Source organism: Rhincodon typus, chromosome 13 (assembly GCF_021869965.1).
Source record: "Rhincodon typus isolate 14 chromosome 13, sRhiTyp1.1, whole genome shotgun sequence".
NCBI lineage: Eukaryota > Metazoa > Chordata > Chondrichthyes > Orectolobiformes > Rhincodontidae > Rhincodon > Rhincodon typus.
The window spans coordinates 32,484,386-32,505,659 of NC_063344.1; the positions used below are offsets into that span (position 1 = coordinate 32,484,386).

Consider the following 21,274-nt stretch of genomic DNA (forward strand, 5'->3'; position numbering starts at 1 on the left):
TGGTGTAGTCTAGGTAGCTGTGGGAGTCGGTGGGCTTGAAATAGATGTCGGCTTCTAGGCGGTCATCAGAGATGGAGACAGGAATAGAAACAAAGTTGCTGGAAAAGCTCAGTAGGTCTGGTAGCATCTGTGTAGAAAAAAATCAGAGTTAACGTTTCTGGTCCGGTTTTGTCACTGGACCCAAAACGTTAACTGTGATTTTTTTTTTCTTCACAGATGCTGCCAGACCTGTTGAACTTTTCCAGCAACTTTGTTTCTGTTCCTGATTTACAACATCCACAGTTCTTTCGTTTTTTATGGAGACAGAGGTCTAGGAGAATTTGAGTTTGGGGTGAAAGGTGTTAGTAAAGTTGATGAACTGTTCAAGCTTCTTGTGGGAGCATGAGGAAGTGCCAGTACAGTCAGCGATGTAGCAGCGGAAGAGGTGGGGGATAGTGCCAGTGTGGCAGCAGAAAAGTGACTGTTCCACGTATCCTGTAGGAAGTGGGAGGAGTTAAAGGAGAAGTTATTAAGGGTAAGGACGAGTTCAGATGAGGGTGTTGGTGGAGGGGGACTGGTTGGGCCTGCGGTAGAGGAAGTAGTGGAGGGCTTTTAGGCCATCTGTATGGGGGTAACAAGTGTAGTTCTCCTATAATATGATAGTTGCATTTTTGTGCGACCTCCCGCTATAGAAAATTGCCACACTGTACAGTAGAAAATTCATGTTATACAAACAGTGTCCACTAATCATCATTTGCATTAATGAACCACGTATTATAGCAGAAATACCTGTACTTGTTTAGTTTGTCCCCCATCTCCTGCGGTTCCACACATCAGCAGCCTTGTTGATCTTTAAGGGGCCCTATTCTCTCCCTTGTTACTCTTTTGACCTTGGTGTATTCGCAGAATCCCTTTGGATTCTCCTTAACCTTATTTGCCAAAACTATCTCATGTCCTTTTTTGCCCTGAAGTTATTTGCTATCAGATCCAATTACTGCCATACACTTGTTTGCCAGAGCTGCTTACCGTTGGAACATTCCTGGATACAAAGATAACACCAAGCCTTTTTGTCTTTCTCACCCCAATCCCCCATCCCACCTTCCCAAGCCCCTTCACCTGGAGTTCCAAGGATGAGGAGTTGATGGATTTCTTTGTTGTTAAGATTGAGACTAGATTGATCAACTGCCGCTGCTACTTCCCTCCTTTCCCCAGCTCACTGAACCAGACCTCCTCTAAGAAACTCCCGCATCCCTCACACCTGTCTTGAAATTGTATCTCTGTCAAAATTTCCCATCTCCTTTGTTCCCTTTTAGAAATCATAGTTTCCATGAGACTTGCCTGCTATTCTCTTGACCCTGTAGGACCCTACAAAACTACAGACTACCAAATTTCCCTTCCTGGCTCCAATGTCAGCCGATGTTACTCTCCTCAATGTCGTTACCCCCTCCCCCCACCCCCGACTTCAAATCTGCCATAATCACCTTGGTTCCTCAAAAAGTCAATCTCTGATCTTTCTCTGTTCCTGCAAACTATTGGCCTATCTCCAACTTCTTTTCCTTCTCTAATGTCCTTGACTGTGTTGTTTCCCAAATTTCATGCAAATCATTCCTGGACCTCCAAAGTTTGAGTCCTTTTTAATCATATTCGTGGCCCTGGTGCAGTACTGAAACACCTCTTACAGAATGTCACTTGTGACTCTGATGCAGATATGATTAAAGGTAGGCTATCTGTCCTCCTCCTTCTCGGCCAGTTTGCAGCTTTTGACATAGTTAATCACAACATCCTCATCCTTCTGCACCATCGTCCTGCAGTCGACTCTTGGAACTGTTGTTACCTGGTTCCAGTTTTAACTATTTAATTGTGGCCAGAGATTTGTCATCACTGGCTTTTCTTCCCTTGCTCAGTGGTGGTGTTTTTTCACTATGCACTCCGATAACGACATCGAGCATTACCTCATCAGCACTTCTTTGACATCTCTACAGTCTCTGACTTGTCTGGAAGAATTTTGTCAGGAATTTCCTTCGATTTTAAAAATTAGGTGGATGTGAAGGCCATGTCTTCGATTCTTGCCAAAAATTCTGCCATCAACTCCATTCCTTTTCCTGATAATTGCATGATAACTTTCCTTCCACCCTCCTTCCCCTTCCTTCTCTCACCCTTTCCCTTTATAGAATAGAATAGAGTGTACTTTTCTTGTCACATGTACTTACAATGTCTGCCTTCTTGTGGCGACTTCTTGGGTACAAGTACCTAGGTACGATTCTTGAATACAGCAGAGGATTAAAAGTAGTTGCATTACTTAGAGTGGGGAAAAAAAACGTATAAAAATAAGACATCATTAAAGGGTTGACATTGCAGTAAGGTAGGAAATTTCAAATTGACATTACAGTGGAGCAGCTCAGCGCAGGGCCTCTGACCACCTGCGCCAAACCCCAGTCCAACAGCTGTCCCTGCTCTCCTCCAAGTCCCAGTCTGCTCCGTACCGGCACTCAGCTGCTCCAAGGTAAGTGCCAGGACTGCCTCCCCTGTGCTGGTCTCTGTCTGGGACTTGCTGCCTGTACACTGCTCTGGGGCTGCTTCCCCACGTTCTGTACCAGGGCTTGCTGCTCTGGGGACTTGCTGCTGGTGCCTCCTGATGCTAAAGTATCGCCTCCGGTGCTAAGAGAAGAGGAGAAGAGAAGCATTAAAAAAGAGAGAAATAAAAGGCAAAAAACAGGTGGAATAGAAGAGCTCTGGCAGGAGCGTCCTACTCTACCACCTGAGAATACATCTTCTCACCCTCCCTCCACTTGCCTCTCATCTCTCATCCTCTCCTCTCTTTTTCATCTCTCTTTCCCTGCCCCATTGAAGGAGGTTTGATGAGTTGATTTGAATTGTAGAGGATTGATATTTATGAGCAGTAGATAGGAAGTAAAGCTAATGCCAACTTCAGATCAGTCATTATTTTATCGAATAGCAAACAGGCTTGTGAGGTCAGCTCTATCTACATCTCCACTGCTGCCAAGTTGTCAGACTGCTTAACCACTGTCCCTTACGAGATGAGCAGAAATTTCCTCCAATTAAATATTGGAAATACGTATTGGTGCCTGTTCTGAACTCTGTTTCTTGTTTACTTATTACATACCTCTCCCTGGAAACAGTCTGAGATTAAGCCAGTCTACTCACAAGCTTGATGTTACATTTGACCTCCTATTTCCACACAACTTTTGTTATCTCTAGACTTGAATATTCTTGTAGTTCTGATTGTTCTCCTGCATTGTATCCTGTTAAGACTTAAGGTAATCTCTAAAACTTCATTTTTTTTTCTGTCTTAGGTTGTGAAGCTGTGTGCTGGAATGATAGATGCTGGAAAGAACTTTTGTAATGCTAACAAGCAGTTTGTAAATGGAATTCGTGAGCTTGCCCATCAGTCCACCAAGGATGAAGTTATTGAGGTAAGACCCTGCTCTGAATAAATTGATATTAGATTAGTAGCTGAGTTTCTTTTGAAAAATAGTTGCAGGCTGATAGTTCAGTGACATAGGAGCTTGCAGAAGTATATAGATAGTAAACAGAAAAGAGCCTGGCAGATAGAACATAACGTGGGAAAATATGAAGTGATTCACTTTGGCAGGCAGCATAAAAGCGCAGAATTTCACTTAAAAGTGAGCAAATGTAGAATTCCAAAGTGCAGAGGGATTTAGGTGTTGTGGTTCCTGAGTCACAAACCGTTAGTCTGCAGGTAAAGCCAACGTTAAGAATGCTAATGAGATGTTATCCTTTGAGATGAATTGAGAATAAAAGCAAAGATGTAATGCCTTAGTTATACAGGACTTGTTGAGACCGCATTTTGAATGCTGTGTGCAGTTTTAGTCTCCTTACTTATGGAAGGCTGTAATTGCGTTATCATAAGTTTTATTGGGGGTAGATAGTGCAATTCGAAACACAACAGCCATGATCTTATTGAATGGCAGAGCAGGCACAAAGGGTTGAATTGTCTATTTCTGCTACTATTTTGTATGTTTGTATTTAAACTTCCTGCAAGATGGAAGCGGAGTAGGACTCCTGAGCCAAGCTCATCTGCTCCGACTACTTTTCTTTCTTTCTATCTTCAATTTTCTTTACTTATCTCCTTGAGCTCGATGGCATCAACGGTGGACCTTGAGTGGGTCCAGTGTGGACCTCAAGTGAACCCTTCCTTACTTTCCAGAGTTTTCCTTACTTTTGGGGTGAGCACAGGACTTGGCATCAGAATTGGTGGATGCTGCATTGGTGGAGGTGAAATCGGCAAGGTAGGCCCAGAGGCGAAAGGTGGTGCCTGAGGATTGGCACCATCATTGTTGGGTCTGATGATGAAGCAGTGGCAGATGGGCATGACATTGACATTGGCATTGAGGTGGTCCCAGCCCTGTGAGATACGACTCTGGTTTTGGTAGGTCTGGTGGAGGTGGCGGTGAAGTCACGGCAGAGGAGAATCGGCCTTGTGGCATGAGGTGGCACTTGAGGATTGGTGACTTAGCCATTGGTTGGGTCCACTGTGGATGGCAGTGAGGTGGTAGAGGATGGATGGCAGCGCTTGATGGTGATGAGCTGGCTCAGGACTTATGGACTCTCTCTTTTTTTTTTGTTATTTTTATTATTATTATTATTATTATTATTATTATTATTACTTTTATTATTTTATTATTATTATTAGAAATGGTGACATTGGAAAAGCTTTTCACTGTATTTTACAGTTTTCTCTATGTAAAATATGTGGCAATAAATCATTCAATTCAGCTTTTTTCTCTAATTTGAATTATAATTTAGACGTGTTTAGGCAATAATAGCACAATAAGTCTCCCATGTCCAACTCAATTGCATAGACCTTGCTTTTTTTTTTTTAGAAGCTACTTTTGAATGTAGCCAGACCGTTTTGAGCTATAACTTCTCTCCGGTTGACACTGTCATCTTTTGAAGTTTCCCCAACGATCAATCTTTGGCTGTCTCCTGTTCCTCTATCAACTTCTGCCTCTTCACAATATGTGCCAATACATTGTTGCCCTATTCTCCACCACCTCATTATTGCCTCCTCGTCTTTCTGCTGTCAAATTGCTGTGTGATATCCAGTCCCGGACAAGATAAAACTTGCTTCAAGCATTGTTTAGACTTGAGCCCTCATCTTTATCCTTCATGTAGTTCTTGCACAAAATTATATTGTGGTTGAGAAATGTTAGAAAATAGAAACTGTAAAAAGTTGCAGAGCAAGGGCTTTTGTCATGCTGAGTACATAATTTAATATTTCAAAAGCATACTGTCAAGTTGTTATGGTCACATTGGCATGAATGAGTCATTTGACTTACAGTAAATGTAAGTTCCTTGGGTTATTTTAAGAGTTTGATTCACCAGAAATGTTCTAGTGAGAGTATGACAAGTGCTGCTGCTGCTTGTTAGCAATGTGAAACAGCTGACTTCACCTACTGCTCAAACATGTTGCACTTCCAGACTAATTGAAGATAAATTGAGCACACTTAGCACTAAAAGTAATGGCGTCAAGGCCTTTTGTGAAAATTCACAATACATAGTGAGAAATAATCTGGGGTAGCTATTATCCCACAGAATGGTGTTGATGCACCCTATTTCAATATTGGGTTGTACAGACAGCAAACAACTTGGGGTAATATTTGAGGTTTCCCATTTAGCCAGTCTTTAAGGTGTTCACTAACGAGGTACTGTGGTCAAGCCAAAAAATGTATGCAAATGAGCGACGTGGTATAAGAGTTTTAGTGCCAGTGTGATGTCAGATATGTTAGACTGTATGTCCCAAAGACTGGCAGTCATATCAAACATATTGTCCCTCAGGCTGTTTGCAACAATGAAGGTTTTGACTGTACGTAAAGAGCCTGTGCATGCAAATTCAGACTGGGAATTTCAAATATAACATCTGATTAAGCAATTGGGCAACATTTGTTGGATAATTCTAAATTAGTGCCAGATTATGCTGGCACCCAATTCAGTTGGGCTCAGTGTTGTATGTTTTCATGCACTGGAAGTAACATATACAAATAGACAGGGTCCTGTTCTTTGTAGACAGAACATCTACTTACTCTGTGCATGTTTCAACTCAACAAAATAAGTGACTGCCATTTGTTGGTTCATTTTCTCAGGGCAGTGCCCTGACCATCAGAGTCATCACACCTGGCTTAAAATTTAACAAAGCTTGCCTGTGTTAATTGTCAATCAACATTAATCAATGTGTTCTCCATGGTAAGGCCCCTGTCAATCAAATTCCACTTGCCAGCCAATCCGCAGTCTTCTCTTGTGCAAGAAAAACTTGGTTTTTGTCTAGAATTTTATTTTTAATAAAATGTCCTTGAGTGCAGGAAGAAAAGCTTTGATGAAATGCCTTCTCTTTAGTACTACTTCAGTATGACAAGTATTGAATTTTGTTTGAATCTCACTAGAGTCAGTGGCAAGTATCCAGAGAGGTTTTACATCTATTGCCATTCTTTACTTCTGTCTGAGGATGAGCTGGACCATCCTTAATTCTACTTGATCCTAAGCCTTTGTCATTCCAGACTTGGCCAGGATATAGTTAGAACAGCCAACCTTCTATCTTCACCTTTTGTAAAATATAGCTCACCCAAAGTTGTCTCCTCTACTCTATCCGTCAGCAAGTCCCAATTCTCTGTTACCCCTGTTTTTACAGACTTACCTTGGCTACTGATCACCCAATTATTTTTTTCTTGTATTGAAGCCATCCCTTGGCTCTATCTCTAACCGATGACTGCTCTCTTTTCCCAGGCGACCTGGTCTCCTCTTGCTATTTGAGAGTTAGATTCTAAAGTTTCCTAATTCATCCTTTGGCTCAACTTTAATTTTTTTTTCCTCTTGCTATTTTGTGGGTTCTTTAGTGTGTTTAACTTTGAAAAAACATCTCGATTTAAATATACAATCAGTTACATTTTTTAGGTAATGAATTAAGAATTGCTTATATGAAAACTAGTCAAAATTGACATCCTTTTTGGTTTTATGTATGCTTTCAATAGAACAGTCTGGTGAGGTTTTCGGAGAGCCTTCAGGAGATGGTCAATTTCCACATGGTAAGTCAAAATTCTGGCACTGATCTTGTTGACGTGTCCTAATTGACATGCATTTGTGTCAGTTAAATAGAGGCTAAAAAATTGAATTGTCAGCAACAATTTTAGTATATTGAAATCAGCAGTGTAATGTTTCTTTCATTGTGGGATGGAATAGGGACAATTTTTAAATGTTTGTTTATGGGATGTGGATGTCTACTGGCTAGACTAGCATTTATTGCCCATCCCCATCTGCCCTTGAGACTGTGGTGGTGAGCTGCTTTCTTGGGTCACCTATGCCCAAAATGCTGGTAGGAAGAAAATTCCAGGATTTTAAACTTGTAAAATGAAGGAGCAACTGTATAGTTCCAAATCAGAGTGAGGTGTAGTTTGGAGGGAGACGTGTAGGTGGTCATGTTTTCAAGTATTTGCTGTCTTTCTCTTTCTGAAGGTGCTAAGAGTTCATAGCTTTGGAAGGTGCTGTTGAAAGAGCTATGGCAAGTTGGTGCTGTGCATCTTGCAAATCGTAAAGTCAGCAATGTGTATTAAGATGGTGAATAGGGTGCCAGTCAACTGAGTTGCTTTATCATGGATGGTGTGAAGTTTATTGAATGTTGTTGGAGCTGAATCCAATCAGTCAAATGAGGAGTATTTAATCATACTCTGACTTGGACCCTTTAATTTTGGGCAGGCTCTGAGGAGACAGGAGATGAATTACTTGCTGCAGTATTGATCCCCTTGAGCTGTTGAGGTGGATGTTGCTGAAAGATGTTGCCTGTATGCCAAAGTGTTGAAGTGCTGGCACAATACTTGAGATTGATTTTCTTACCCTATTGTGCTTGAAAAGCCAGTCAGGTGTTAATTACATCACTGAATTCCATGAAATTTCTGACTGATACCAGGTTTTACTGTTTATTGTTTTAAGGCCATTGATCATGATTGGACTTCGGTCTGCTGACACTTGCTAATGCTTTTATTTTTCTTCACACAATTTACAAGAGACAGCCATTTGATGTGTCTCATCTTTGACTTTTTTTGAGTTCATTGTTCCTGCATTTTTTTTGTTACTGGTGTAGACCAGCTATTTATTATGACAGGAATGGTATAATTGCCTACCACTTTCAGAAACCATCCCTCTGCAACAGGCAAACTATGCAGATTTCAATTTTGTTTTTCCTTTGGGATAGCTCAGTGGCATAGTTTCACAATGAAGGCAACTAGAAGCAATTCAATTGATGGCACATCGTTGGTTAGTGTTGTAAGTTGTATCTGTGGTTATGTCATCTCCTCTTTGACTTGGGTAACAAGGTGTAGAGCTGGATGAACACAGCAGGCCAAGCTGCTTGTTATCTCAGATTTTCCAGCATCTGCAGTTCCTACTATCTCCTCTTTGACTTAGTTGTGTTCCCCTTTGTGAGGATAATGGACATTAGTCTGTCATAGTGGCATTACATCTGTGGGAGTATTTCACCTGTGTATTGTTCGAAATTTTTTTTCAAAGAGTCAAGTGATTGCATTGTTGCAAAGCTTGCTGTGGTATATTTTGGAATTCTATTATTTTCGTTCCTTTTTGAGAGGAGTATTAAGTTTTCAGTGATCGTTAGAGAGTTTTTTTTGTTCAATTCTATACAATAAACTTGCACCTCTAGAGATATCTCTGTGTAATTAACTGTTTGCTTTGCTTTTGCTTTCAAATTTTGATTTTTAACAATTGCTTAATAAGTACACACACGCATACATGCGCACACAGTTTATTTGTATTCTCAAAGTGTCTTCTCCCATGTTCAAACTATTGGTGCCTGAACTATTCATCTTCAAGGTTACTCACCTTGTCATCTCTCTTTAAAGACAATATCGCATGTAGCTAAACAGGATTTAATCGATTAAATTCATTGACTGGGTAGATATAAATGAGATATATATTGTGTGAAAGGAGCTGTAAGATTGAGTAGTTAATAAGTCTACCCCAATGGAAAGTGTCTTGGCTTCTGTCTCACCAATTGGCTTGGATCCAATTTGACATTCATTACCTAGTTGGCTGATACTTGACATATAGTAAGTCTTCTTTTCTACAAAGTACTTGCAAATACTGTAGTTTGAGTTTCACTCCAGGACTTATTGGCCACAGAGTATCAACCTGCAAACCCTTGCAACATGCCTTTAGTAGATGGTAAGAATGAGAGGGACTCCCAGTTAACCGTATTTGATGTAGAGTGGTTCTTCTCAAATGACAGCCACTGGCTTAATTGATGATCGGGGAAAAATAGGTGATAGACGACCGAGCATGAACCTTGTCTGCTGCATGTGTCTTCAGTCCAAGTCTAATCAGTTAAAACATTGAACCCCTTCAACTTCACAGCCACGCCACCTCCGTTTCTTTGCTCAGCCTCGCACCCAGTAGATAGATCCCTAATTTTTGAAGACTCCCAGGCAATCCTGAAAGATAAGCAGCAACAGTGTTCAAAACTTCACTCAAATGGATGTTGATCAGAGGCGACTCACCAGGATGTTCCTTGGGATGAAAAGTCTCCATTATGAGGTGAGACTGAATAGGCTGGGTTGGTTTTCCCTGGAATGGAGTAGGCTGATGGGGAGATCAGTTTGGAGCATACAGAGTTGTGGAGTGCATGGATAGGTTGGATCATGAAAATCTTTTATCTGTGGGCAGATCTGTCTAAGACCAGAGGGCCTGAGTTTAAGGTGAGATGTAAGTAGAGATCTAAGAATTTTTTTTCACCCAGTGAGGGTGGTACAAGTATGGAACCTGCTGCCTGAGAGGATGGGAGGGGTGGGGTTGCAGATAACCTCAACATTTAAAAAGCATCTGGGGCAAGCACTTAAAATGCCAGGGCATAGGCTATGGACCAAGTGCAGATAAATGGGATCAATGTAATTTGGTGTTTGTTGGTCAGCATAGACATGGTGGGCTAAAGAGCCTTTTTCTATGCTGTATGACTTGCTGATTTTAAATGGTTAGCTACCTTGTGGGAGGAGTCTCGGCATAGCCTCAGTGACGGGCAACCTCTGGGCTTTTCTCCCTACAGTAATCTGTTTGATCCCAATCTTTTGAAGTTACGATATGTACAAAACAATAATGACGTCAGATGCCAACAGTTGATTGCCAACCACCCTTCAATCCCACTTTTCCCATCTGTAAAAATCCTGGCCATTACTGGCCTAGGATGATTCTTTCTCTGCCTATCTCTATACTGTACTACTGTTGTATTTGTATGGCCATCAGTTGACAAAGGTATGATGGATCAAATGCTGTATCACGTCACCATTTTATGATTAAATAACTAGCCAGATTATATACATTTTAAACGCAAGATAAGCAGTAAGTAGGCTAAAATTCTAACAATGATTTGTGGGGCCCACATCACTGATATTGTGTACTGTTCATAATGAACCTAAATTCCTTCATACAGTATGAAAATAAATCATATTCCTTGGTCACTCACCTGTGTGCAATAATGAATAGTGTAGGTTTATTTTGTTTAACACGAGAAATACGTGGAAAGGTAATCTATTTCTTTAAATGTTAATAGTAACTATTATTTTCTTTATAAGCATCACAACTATTATTACATTATGTTTGGGTCAGCGCTATTCATTACAACAAGATTCTGAGCTGCTTTGTTACCATGGGAGCCTGTTTCTAAAAATTTATTTCTTTGAGTCATTGAGTAATGAGAATGGAGTCATGGTCAGATAAGTAGCTTGCTTTGTTTCTTACTGCAATAAAATTGCAATCAATGAATAACAATACAAACATATTGTGACATGAATTTAAAGATGATTCAACTGCCTGCATTCCAGTTGGCCAAATCGATGAAAGATCTTAACAATATGTAATATTATTTTTAAACCATTTTCTTTTAGTAAAATGGCTGGTTGCATATGCATTGAGAGAATCTCCGAAGAATCACAAAGCTACATTTTTAGCATACTGGTTTAGTTTGTTTTTGTGCTGAGCTCTTTTTTTTTTTTTTTTTAAATGCTCTCTCTGTACACTCTTTGTGCCTTTTCACTTCTGAATATCATTGAACACAATGTAATAAAATTATAATTTCTCTAAATGATACATTGTACATTTTACGATTGTAAATGCTCTTAACATTGATTGTTGAACGAAGAGTGCTTAGTGCTGTTAAATTTCCCTTCTCTCCAAGCCTAAAAGTAACATTCTCCAAGCTATGAGTAACATTCCAAATGTAACAGGTAATGCAGAGGTTATAGAACGGGAGGAGCCTAGAACAATCATTATCATCAGGGGGCGAAAATACTGGGCAAACGATTGGGATTGAAGGTAGATAGGACTGAGATTCTGGCCCATTTTCTAGACGGAAGCAGAAAGTAGGAAGCTATAGACTAATTAATTTAACATCCGTTGTTGGGAAATTGTGAGAATTCATTATTAAGGAAGTAATTACAGGACACTTGGAAAGTCAAAATGCAACCCACCTGAGTCAGCATTGTTTTATGAAGGGTAAATTGCATTTGACTAATTTGCTAGAGTTCTTCGAAGATGTAACAAGCAAAGTGGATAATGGGGATCCTGTAGATGCAGTATATCTGGACTTCCAGAAAGCATTTGATAAGGTGCCACACAAAAGGTTAATACATAAGGTGAAATCACATCGAGTTGGGGTCATTTTATTAGCTTTGATAGAGGATTGACTAACCAACAGAAAACAAGAGTTGGAATACAAGAGTTGATTTTCTGAAGAAAGGCCCCGACCTGAAACGTCAGCTTTCCTGTTCCTCTGATGCTGCCTGGCCTGCTGTGTTCCTCCAGCTCCACACTGTTATATTTGGAATAAGTAGGTCATTTATTGGTGGACAGATTGTAAATAGTAGAATGTCACAAGCTTTGGTCATTGGGCCCTAACTATTTGCAATCTGTTGAAGACTTGGATGCAGGGATAGAGGTATGATAGGCAAATTTGCAAGTTACTCTGAAATCAGTGGGACAGTAAGTAGAAATGAAGAAATAACAAATTTACAAATGGATATGGATATGTGAGGTGAATGGATCAAACTTTGGCAGATTTTTAATGTGGACAAGTTTGACTTTATCCATTTTGGTCAAGAATAGAAAGGCAACTCCTTACTCAAATAGAGAGGAACTTCAGAGTACTTGGTTGCAGAAGGATCTGGGTGTCTTCGTGCATGAATCACAGAAAGCTAGTATGCAAGTATAGCAAGTAATAGCGAAGGCAAGTGAAATTTTGGTATTTACTGCTGAAGATCTAGAGTAGGCAAGTGTTGCTGCAACTGTGCAAGACATTAGTGAGACTGCACTTGAAGCATTGCATCCATTTTTGATCCCCTCGCTTGAGGAGGGATGTATTTGCATTGGAGGCAGTTCACTAGATTGAATCGAGGTCTGTCCTATGAAGAGAGGTTAAGTAGTTTAGTGTTTAGTGTTTAGAGTTTAGAAGATTTAGAGGAGAGTGTTGCCATAGATTGGGAAAAAGTGACAACTAGCCCTTAACTTACAGAATAGCCTCCTACTGCACCATAGACTCTTCTGTGATTCCGTGACTTTTTATGGAAATTGTGGCATTTACACCTTCATAAATCATTGTAGAAAGTGAGTCTATTGGTTAATATGCATTTACCTGTTTAACAGTGTATGTTTCAATGACCACCATTTAACCTCTACTGCCCAGAAAAGAACCATTAAAGTATGGAGGTTCAAACTGCCTAATAATGAGTTAGTATAGAGTTTATATGTCAGATTTAGAGAGGCAAAAATTGATTAGGGATAGACAGCATGTTTTTGTGCGAGGGAAATCATTTCTCACAAACTTGTTTGAGTTTTTTGAGGAAGTTACCAAAAAGATTGACAATGGCAGAGCAGTAGATATTGTTTGTTTATTTGGATTTTAGGTTCTGACACAAGACACAAACCATTTGTTCAGAGATAGTAGGAATTACAGATGCTGGAGAATCTGAGATAACAAGGTGTAGAGCTGGATGAACACAGCAGGCTAAGCAGCATCAGAGGAGCAGGAACTCATTTGGAGAGTTGGTGTAGAAAGCTTGGGCTGGATGGCCTCCTCCATTGGTACATTGGTGTGATTCTGTGAGGAACTGAGGTACATCTTTTGTGGCTGTCAATTTTTATTTATTAATACTCCTGTTAAACACCATGGGATGTTTGAAATTAAGCATGCTACATGATTGTGAATTGTTTTTGCAGGAGCAGGTGTAACAGGCCATGTTGTGATATGCCGTTTCAGCATTTTGAGCTACTAAACTTCTTTTATAACCACCTTCTAGTGGCAAAGTCATTTACTTTTAGTAAATGTCATTGTTCATAATGACTGTTAATTCATAATTTATGGCATCTTTTGTTTTATTGTGTATTTGCAATGGGTTGATTGAATTTGGTGCGTGGTATATTTCTGCCTGGTAATGTCATCAATTTATTATATGTTGCCTATCCAGTCATTGTCAAAGATTACTGAGGCTTGCAGCTATTTAATGTGTTTTCTGCTTGTCAAGTCTCTTTGTTTTAAGCTTAATAGTTACCCTGTAATGCTGTGTTTATCAGTACCAAATGCATGGTAAATATGTGCTGTTAAAATTGTAGTTAATTTATCAGACGAATGCCATTCCAAAAGAAACAGTTAATAAAATATAATATTGAACGTTATGAAACATAACAAGTGTGCATTACTTGCAAAACAAGGTTGTAATGTTCAAAAAGTACTATATTACATTTAATTAAGTAAAGCTAATTAAACATATGACTATAAATCCAATCTTCTTCAGAGTTTAGACAATGCAATAATTCCATAAAATTTAATCAAGTTGGACACAAACGTTTTTACTCCTATTTGTTATCTTGGAAGTAGTGTCTTTGGCATGTTTCCCCAACACATCAAATTGTATTGCCGTGTGAAATGTCAAATGTTGTCATCTGTTTGTTCTCAAACCTTTTGAGTATTTGAATTTGCAATTATTCTAGGAAAATATATGGAAGTTATTTTGAAAGACAGAATATGATTCCCAAATCAGGTATGTTTACGCGCAGACCTTGGAATTAAATATTTATGTACTTAAAAATAAAACTGATCTAACGGTCTGAAAAAGGTTGAGTTATTCCACAAATGTTTTCTTTATTTTCAAATCCATCTAGGGCCTAACTTCTTTTGGTTCGATTAAATTCCATCATTTCCACAGACCTCTGACTTTCTCCTCTCATTCCAGCTTCTAGGGTATCTTTCATTTTACTTGCTGTGCAGCTGTATTTACAGCTGCTAAAACCCTAATTTTTGAAATTTTCTCCCCAGCAGACTCTACTCCTCCTCCTCTGTTAAGATGGAGGCAGCAATGGTTTGGGGCAATGTGACTGGGCTAGCAATGTAGAGGCCCAGACTATAGTTTTGGAGACATGGGTTCAAATCCCACTGTGAGCAGGTTAAAGTTGAATTCAGTAAAAAGCTGGAATTGAAAACTGGTCTATTTGTAAGCATTGGCTTTTTGTTTAGAATCCGTCTGGATCACTAGTGTGCTTTAAATAAGGGAATCTGTTGTTTTTTCCTGGTCTTGCCAACTTATGACTCCAGACTCCTGACAATGTGGTTCTTGAATACTTTCTTATGGTGGAGCAAGTCTCTCAGCTGTATCAAAACTGCTGCAAAGTGTAAAGAAAGGAATGAAACTGAATGGCCTACATGGTGTTGACCTAGGCGCTACAAACACAAACAGTGCCAACTCCGCAAAACCAGTCTGGTCAATCCTGTAAAGTCCCCTTAATAACATCTAGAGGATTGTGTCAAAAACTGGGACAGATTTCTCAATTTTCCAAAGTGCAATACATTCTGGAAAGGTGCCATCAAACTGGTAAGTAGCAAAATTAATCTCATTTTACATGAAGAGGCGAGGGGAGAGCAGGCAGTCTAAAACTGAAGGCCATTTAGCTTGAGGTCTGTCACAGAGGAAGTGTTAGAATTGATCATTTCTTAAAAAAAAAAGTAAGGAAATCTGGAAGAGGCAGCATGTTTCCAACAAGCACAACCATCCAACCAGTGCAACACTTTCCCTGGGATTCCCAATGACTCCAGTTTTGCTAGGGCTCCTTGATGCCGTTATTGGTCAAATGCTGCCTTGATGTCATTCTTACGTTGCCTCATAAGTTCACCATTTTTTTTAAAAATCCATGTTTGAATCAAGTCTGCAGTAACATCAGAACCTGAATGTCCCTGACAGAACTCAAACTGAGTGTTAATGAGCACTTAATTACTTTGCAAGTGCTGGTTAATGGTGATGTTGATAACCAGTTCCATCCCTCTGATAATGATGATACAAAGTAGACTGATATTGTGGTGATTGGGAAAGATTCATCCTACATTTTGTGCATGGGATGCACTTGAGCAACTTTCACATTGTTGGATAGATTCTATTGATGTAGTTTTACTAGGATTGCTAAGCTAGAGCTTCTGGAGTGCAAGTCTTCACTAGTATTGCTAGATTGTTGTCAAGGCCTTTTGTGGTATTCATGCTTTCAACTATTTCTTGATTTATTATGGGGTGAATTACATTGAAAACTGACACTTGTGATCCTGGGGATGTCAGGAAGAAATTGAAATCGATCATCCACTTGATGTTTCTGGCTGAAGTTGGGTGCAAATATTTCAGCCTTGTCTTTTGTCTTGGGCTCCCCAGTTGTGGAGCTGCTAGTTCCTCCTGTTAGTGACTTAATTGCCCACCACCATTCCTGAGTAAATGTGGCAGGATGCAGAGCTTAGGTTTGATCTGTAGGTTGTGAGATAGATCTATCCTGTCACTTGCAGCTTACGGTTTTTGACACGCAGGACTTAGTCTTGTTGTACTTTCGTGAGGTTGACCCTTCATTTTAAGTATGCCTGGGTTGCAGGAAGGCATGCTGTCTACTTTGGACCAGGGTTGATATTCTGCTAGATGATAATAAGAGTAAGGTGCTGTGCCTGTTATGAAGTTATAGATTGTGAATTTGTGTTAAAATTCAACAATACAAAGAAATGCTCAATCTTTCTGGGCAATCAAACAATTTATACGTCTACCTATCAGATAAGTCGGAGTTTGAGAATTTGGGAATCTGCAATAATTTGTCATTTCAAATGCACTGATTTAGTCAATTTGCCATCGCAAACTAGCGGGTTATCTGTGTTTTTGTGAAACGAAGAATAGACGAATAGAACAATGGCTTGATTAATGATGTTCAAGTAATGGATAAAGTAGAATATTTGTTTTAATATGTGAATCAAATATCAAGTTTGCCAATTAACACCAAGCTGTGAATTTTGGTGGTATAGTGCATAATGTACATGATTATAGAGCAGTGAATAGCCAAACAAAGTCATGATGGCAACTTTAAATTTGTCTGTATCTTTGGTAAACTATTTTTGTGAAAGAATTTTACCATGTGAGTTCACTAGTTCTGTCTGTAAAATTAAGCAGTGTAAGTAGGGGAGACATTTAGAACTAGTTGGGTTTAATAACTTTGAAACTTAATATCACAGTGTTTTAAAAGCTGTGTTACTGGGGTGTTCAAGGATCTAACCTTGGGACTTCACAATTCTCATGTAAATATAGCTTCTGACAACGTTATCTGACGTTGTTCAACAAGGTGGAATCTTTCTGTTTTGGTGGCAACAAGGAGAGTGGGTGGTATTATTTTTATTCATTCATGGAATGTAGGTGACGCTATCTAGGCCAGCATTTATTGCCCTTTCCTAGTTGGTCTTGAGAAGATGGTGGTGAGGTGCTGCCTAGAACTGCTGCAGTATTTTTTTCGGTGCGCTGTTAGGGAGAGAGTTCCAGGATTTCAACCCACTGATACTAGAGGAACAGTGATCTATTTCCAAGTCAGGACGGTGTATGATTTGGTGCGGATCTTGCATGTGACGGTATTTCCATGTGTTTGCTTCCCTTGTCCTACTAGATAGTAATAGTTGTGGGTTGAAAAGTGCTGTTTGAGGAGCCTTGGTAAATTTCTCTAGTGCACACTGCTGTTGCTCAGCATTGGTGGTGGAGTGAGTGGATATTTGGGGCAGTGGTGCCAATCAAGCAGGTTACTTTGTTCTGGATGGTGTCGAGCCTCTTGAGTGTTGTTGGAGCTGCACTCATCCAGGCAAGTGAGGAGTATTCTGTCATACTCCACCATCTATAAGGCACAAGTTAGGTCATGCTTTGTGGGGGGATCAGGAGGTGAGGTACTTGCTGCAGTATTCCTAGCTTCCAATCTGCTCTTGTAACCATTGTATTTATGTGACTACTTCAGTTGAGTTTCTGGCCCATGGTAACCCTTAGAATGTTGATAATGGGGGATTCAGCAATGGTAATGGCATTAAATGTCAAAAGGTGGTGATGTCATTATCCAATATTTGTATGGGGTAAATGTTATTTGTTACTTTCAGCCCAACCCTGGGTATTATCCAGGTCTTGCTTTTTTTGGCATGGACTGTAACCTGAAGTTGCAAATGGTGCTGAACACTTGTGCAATCATTGGTGAACATTCCCAATTCTGATCATTTATAATGGAGACAAGATCATTGGTAAAGCAGCTGAAGATGGTTAGGCCCAGGACACTACCCTGAGAAACTCCTGCAGCTAAAGTGACTGCCCTTCAGCAACCACAGCCATCTTCCTATGTGCCAGGTATGACTCCAGCCAGTGGAGAGATTTCCCCCGAGTCGAATCGAGTTTCTTAAAAGTTGTTAGATCTGTGTTCATCCAGATAAATTCAGAATATAGTAGCTTATTCAAAGCTAAATATTAAACAGAAGATTCAGAAGAACATGGAAATATGGGTCAAAGAGAAGGAATTTAATTGGTCACAAGTTTCAGTGCAGTGATTGGCGTGATGGTGGCAGAATCTTTCAGTTGTGCAGAATTAGACACCGGATGCATGTCTATATGTATGGAATAGACTGGCTGAAATGCTACTTTAGACTCTGTTTCACTGCTCATTGCTCAATGTTAAAGAATTTGAGTTCCGCCAGTTTCAAATTTGGGGTGATAATCTACTAAAATATTTTGAAGAGTGGCCATATTTTGTAATGTAGCTGGATTAGCCAGTTTATTAACATGGATGTGGTGGCCAATGGAATACCACTGCAACTAAGCAGATAATTGAAGGAAAACATGTAATTTAAACTGGATATGAAAAAAAACAATAAAGCTATTCTATTTGGAAAATTTGTCAATATGCAATTTATACACCTGGGTGACTGCTGTAATCCTTTCCTGCCTTATGTCCTCTTGATTAAAGAAATTAAAGATGTGTTACTGATATTGGGGCAGAAATTTAGAAACATTTTGGAAAGGCAAATTAGGCAGGACTTATACACTTAACGGTAAGGTCCTGGGGAGTGTTGCTGAACAAAGAGACCTTGGAGCGCAGGTTCGTAGTTCCTTGAAAGTGGAGTCGCAGATAGATAGGATAGTGAAGAAGGCGTTTGGTATGCTTGCCTTTATTGGTCAGAGCTTTGAATATAGGAGTTGGTAGGTCATGTTACAGCTGTACGGGACATTGGTTAGGCCACTTTTGGAATACTGTGTGCAGTTCTGTTCTTCCTGATATGGGAAGGATATTGTGAAACTAGAAAGGATTCAGAGAAGATTGACAAGAATGTTACCAGGGTTGGAGGGTTTGAGCTACAGGGAGGGGCTATTTTTCCTGGAGTGTTGGATGCTGAGGGGTGACCTTTGTAGAAGTTCATAAAATCATGAGGGGTGTGGATAGGGTAAATGGACAACATCTTTTCCCTGGGGTGGGGGGAGTCCAAAGCTAGAGGGCATAGATTTAATGTTAGAGGGGAAAGATTTAAAAGGGACCCAAGGGGCCACTTTTTCACGCAGAGGGTGGTGCTTGCATGGAATGAGCTGCCAGAGAGAATGTTGGAGGCTGGTATGATTAGAACGTTTAAAAGGCACCTGGATAGGTATATGAATATGAAGGGTTTAGAGGGATATGGGCCAAATGCTGGCAAATGGGACTAAATTAATTTAGGATATCTGGTCGGCATGGATCAGTTGGACTGAAGGGTATGTTTCTGTGCTGGACATCTCTGACTTTTAGACAAAAATATAACTGTTAAAACTGCTTAGTTAATTTGCCTGTCCATCCTCCAAAAGACTCAAATTTTGAGTAAAGGATGCAGAATTATACAATAAGCTTATAGAAGAGGTTAATGATAGATGTACGATTTGTAAGAAATACCAAAGGGAATTGTCGTTGCTTAAAGTAAATCATTCTGTAGCCAGTGATTTCACCTGAGGTAATGACAGTAGACTTAAAGGATAAAGGAGGAAAAATGACATTTTGTAGATTTGACAACCAGATTTAGTCAGTCAAAAGTAATGCATAATAAATGTAGAATAATTGGGTACAATGTAATGAAATATGGATACGGACCGGACTTAGACACTGGTAAAGTTTCTCACCGATAATCGGAATGTGGTGGGGGTATAGAATGTGTTTGCTAACAATGAATTTTAGAGCACTTTTGTGCAAATATGAACTTAATAGCTAGGAATGCAACTGAAGACAGCTCTTTCAGAGATAGAGTTTGTGACAGTAACCATATTGTAATAGACTAAATAGTTCATTAAATTTTGGCAGACCAGTCAAATTATAAATTATTATCTACACTAGTGTAGACTATCCAAGCTAAGAATTTGTTACAAATGTTTGAAGGATGTAGGCAATATTAGTTAGTTTTTGATGGAAATCCTGAAGTTGCATCAGTAATACGTGATCAGCCCCAGCTTGGGAATGGACCACTTAGCTCTACCTTTTTGAAAATTGGAATGCACTGTACACAAGCAAGAAGGCTTTAATGTCGAATCTTCAGAAAACACAATGCAAGGCCATTGTAACCAGTTTTAATTAGGGAGACATTTATTATAAAAGAGAGAAGGGCTTAACATGTGGAGAGGGCTGGTAAAGTTGATTAGTAAAGTCAGAAAAATAATAATTTTATACAATGTGAGAAGTAGACTGGTACACTATTCAAGTTTGCTTGTTATGGTTGCAAGTTTGCATATTCTAAAGGAGTTATTGAACGTAACGAGGGATCAGATAATTCTCATAACCGCATGTTATACAGCTACGAAGACCAGATTGCTGCAACTGACAATTTTACTGATGACGGACTGATCAAATTTGAAGACTGGAAAGAGGTCTCAAAACGCAACTACCAAAACTGGGAACTGAAATCACATGGTTACCAGAAGGGGCTAGCCAATGCTGAAAAATGACTATCATAAGTAGAGTGGGGAAGGCACTGGAAAACGTAACTGGTTGAATGTACAGGGTGAGGGGCAGGAAGCTAGCCCAGTGGATTGGGAACATGAAGTATAAAGATGGAAGGCAAGGTTACACTATATAGGCTCAGACAGTAATTCTGCGAGAGAATGTGTCCACAGAAAGACATCATTGGAAAAAATCATAATAAGGGGAGACCAAGCGGTAACAGTCCTCAAACAGAAACACAGATAGGTGTAGCTTGATAAGGTCAAAGAATTTAATATAGGTCAGGAATGCCACCAGGAGCAGAACACCATGTGGTTAGAAAGTCTTAGTGACAATGAACAAATCTGAAGAAAAATGAATAAAAGCTGTCAATCGGCAACCGTTACAAATCTATAGAGAATTTAGAGCGTACACATTACAAGATATCGTCATTAAAATTCACAGAAAAGTCTTGATGCAACTTGTGCCACTGGCCTTGATTTAGTATTCTGGGGCTTTGAAGAAGAGCTGGGGGACCAAGATCTAAAAATACGTTAACCTACAGCAGGAAGAATAATTTTGATGATTTTCTTGGCAATGTTAGCAAGAAACGTCTGGGAATGAAGATCATTTGATATTGAAACTGCATTTTTGCAGTGAAATCCACTCAAATGGGAAGTGCTTGCTCATCCTCCAAAAGAGATGCTGAACATAGTGGAGTCAGTCTAGAAGTTAAATAAATGTGTATATGGCTTCTAGAATTTGATAATTCTCAGAAAGGTGTGTCATATTAAAAGTTGACCGTCTCTGGTAGAAAGCAGACCTTGTAATGCATTATTTGCACTATTTGGGGGCGACTTGCAGGTATCTTTATGGAGCATGTGTTAGAACATAGAACAGTACAGGCCCTTCGGCCCACGATGTTGTGCCGAACTTTTACCCTAATCCTAAGGTCTATCTAACCTCCACCCCTACCTTATACTACCATCCATATGCCTATCTAATAGCAGCTTAAATGCCCCTAATG

The 21,274-nt window shown here is 39.6% G+C and overlaps 1 protein-coding gene across 6 annotated transcripts in view; it reads left to right on the forward strand.

The window, feature by feature from the left end:
- zgc:162872 (BAR_ACAPs and ArfGap_ACAP domain-containing protein) overlaps positions 1–21,274 on the forward strand; it is a 145,088-nt gene that overhangs the window by 43,081 nt on the left and 80,733 nt on the right. For all 6 annotated transcript variants that reach the window (XM_048604200.1, XM_048604196.1, XM_048604197.1 and 3 more), the window contains exons 3-4: positions 3,294–3,413; positions 6,987–7,040. In XM_048604200.1, coding sequence (XP_048460157.1) covers positions 3,294–3,413; positions 6,987–7,040 — 174 coding nt within the window. The remainder of the gene's footprint in view (positions 1–3,293; positions 3,414–6,986; positions 7,041–21,274) is intronic.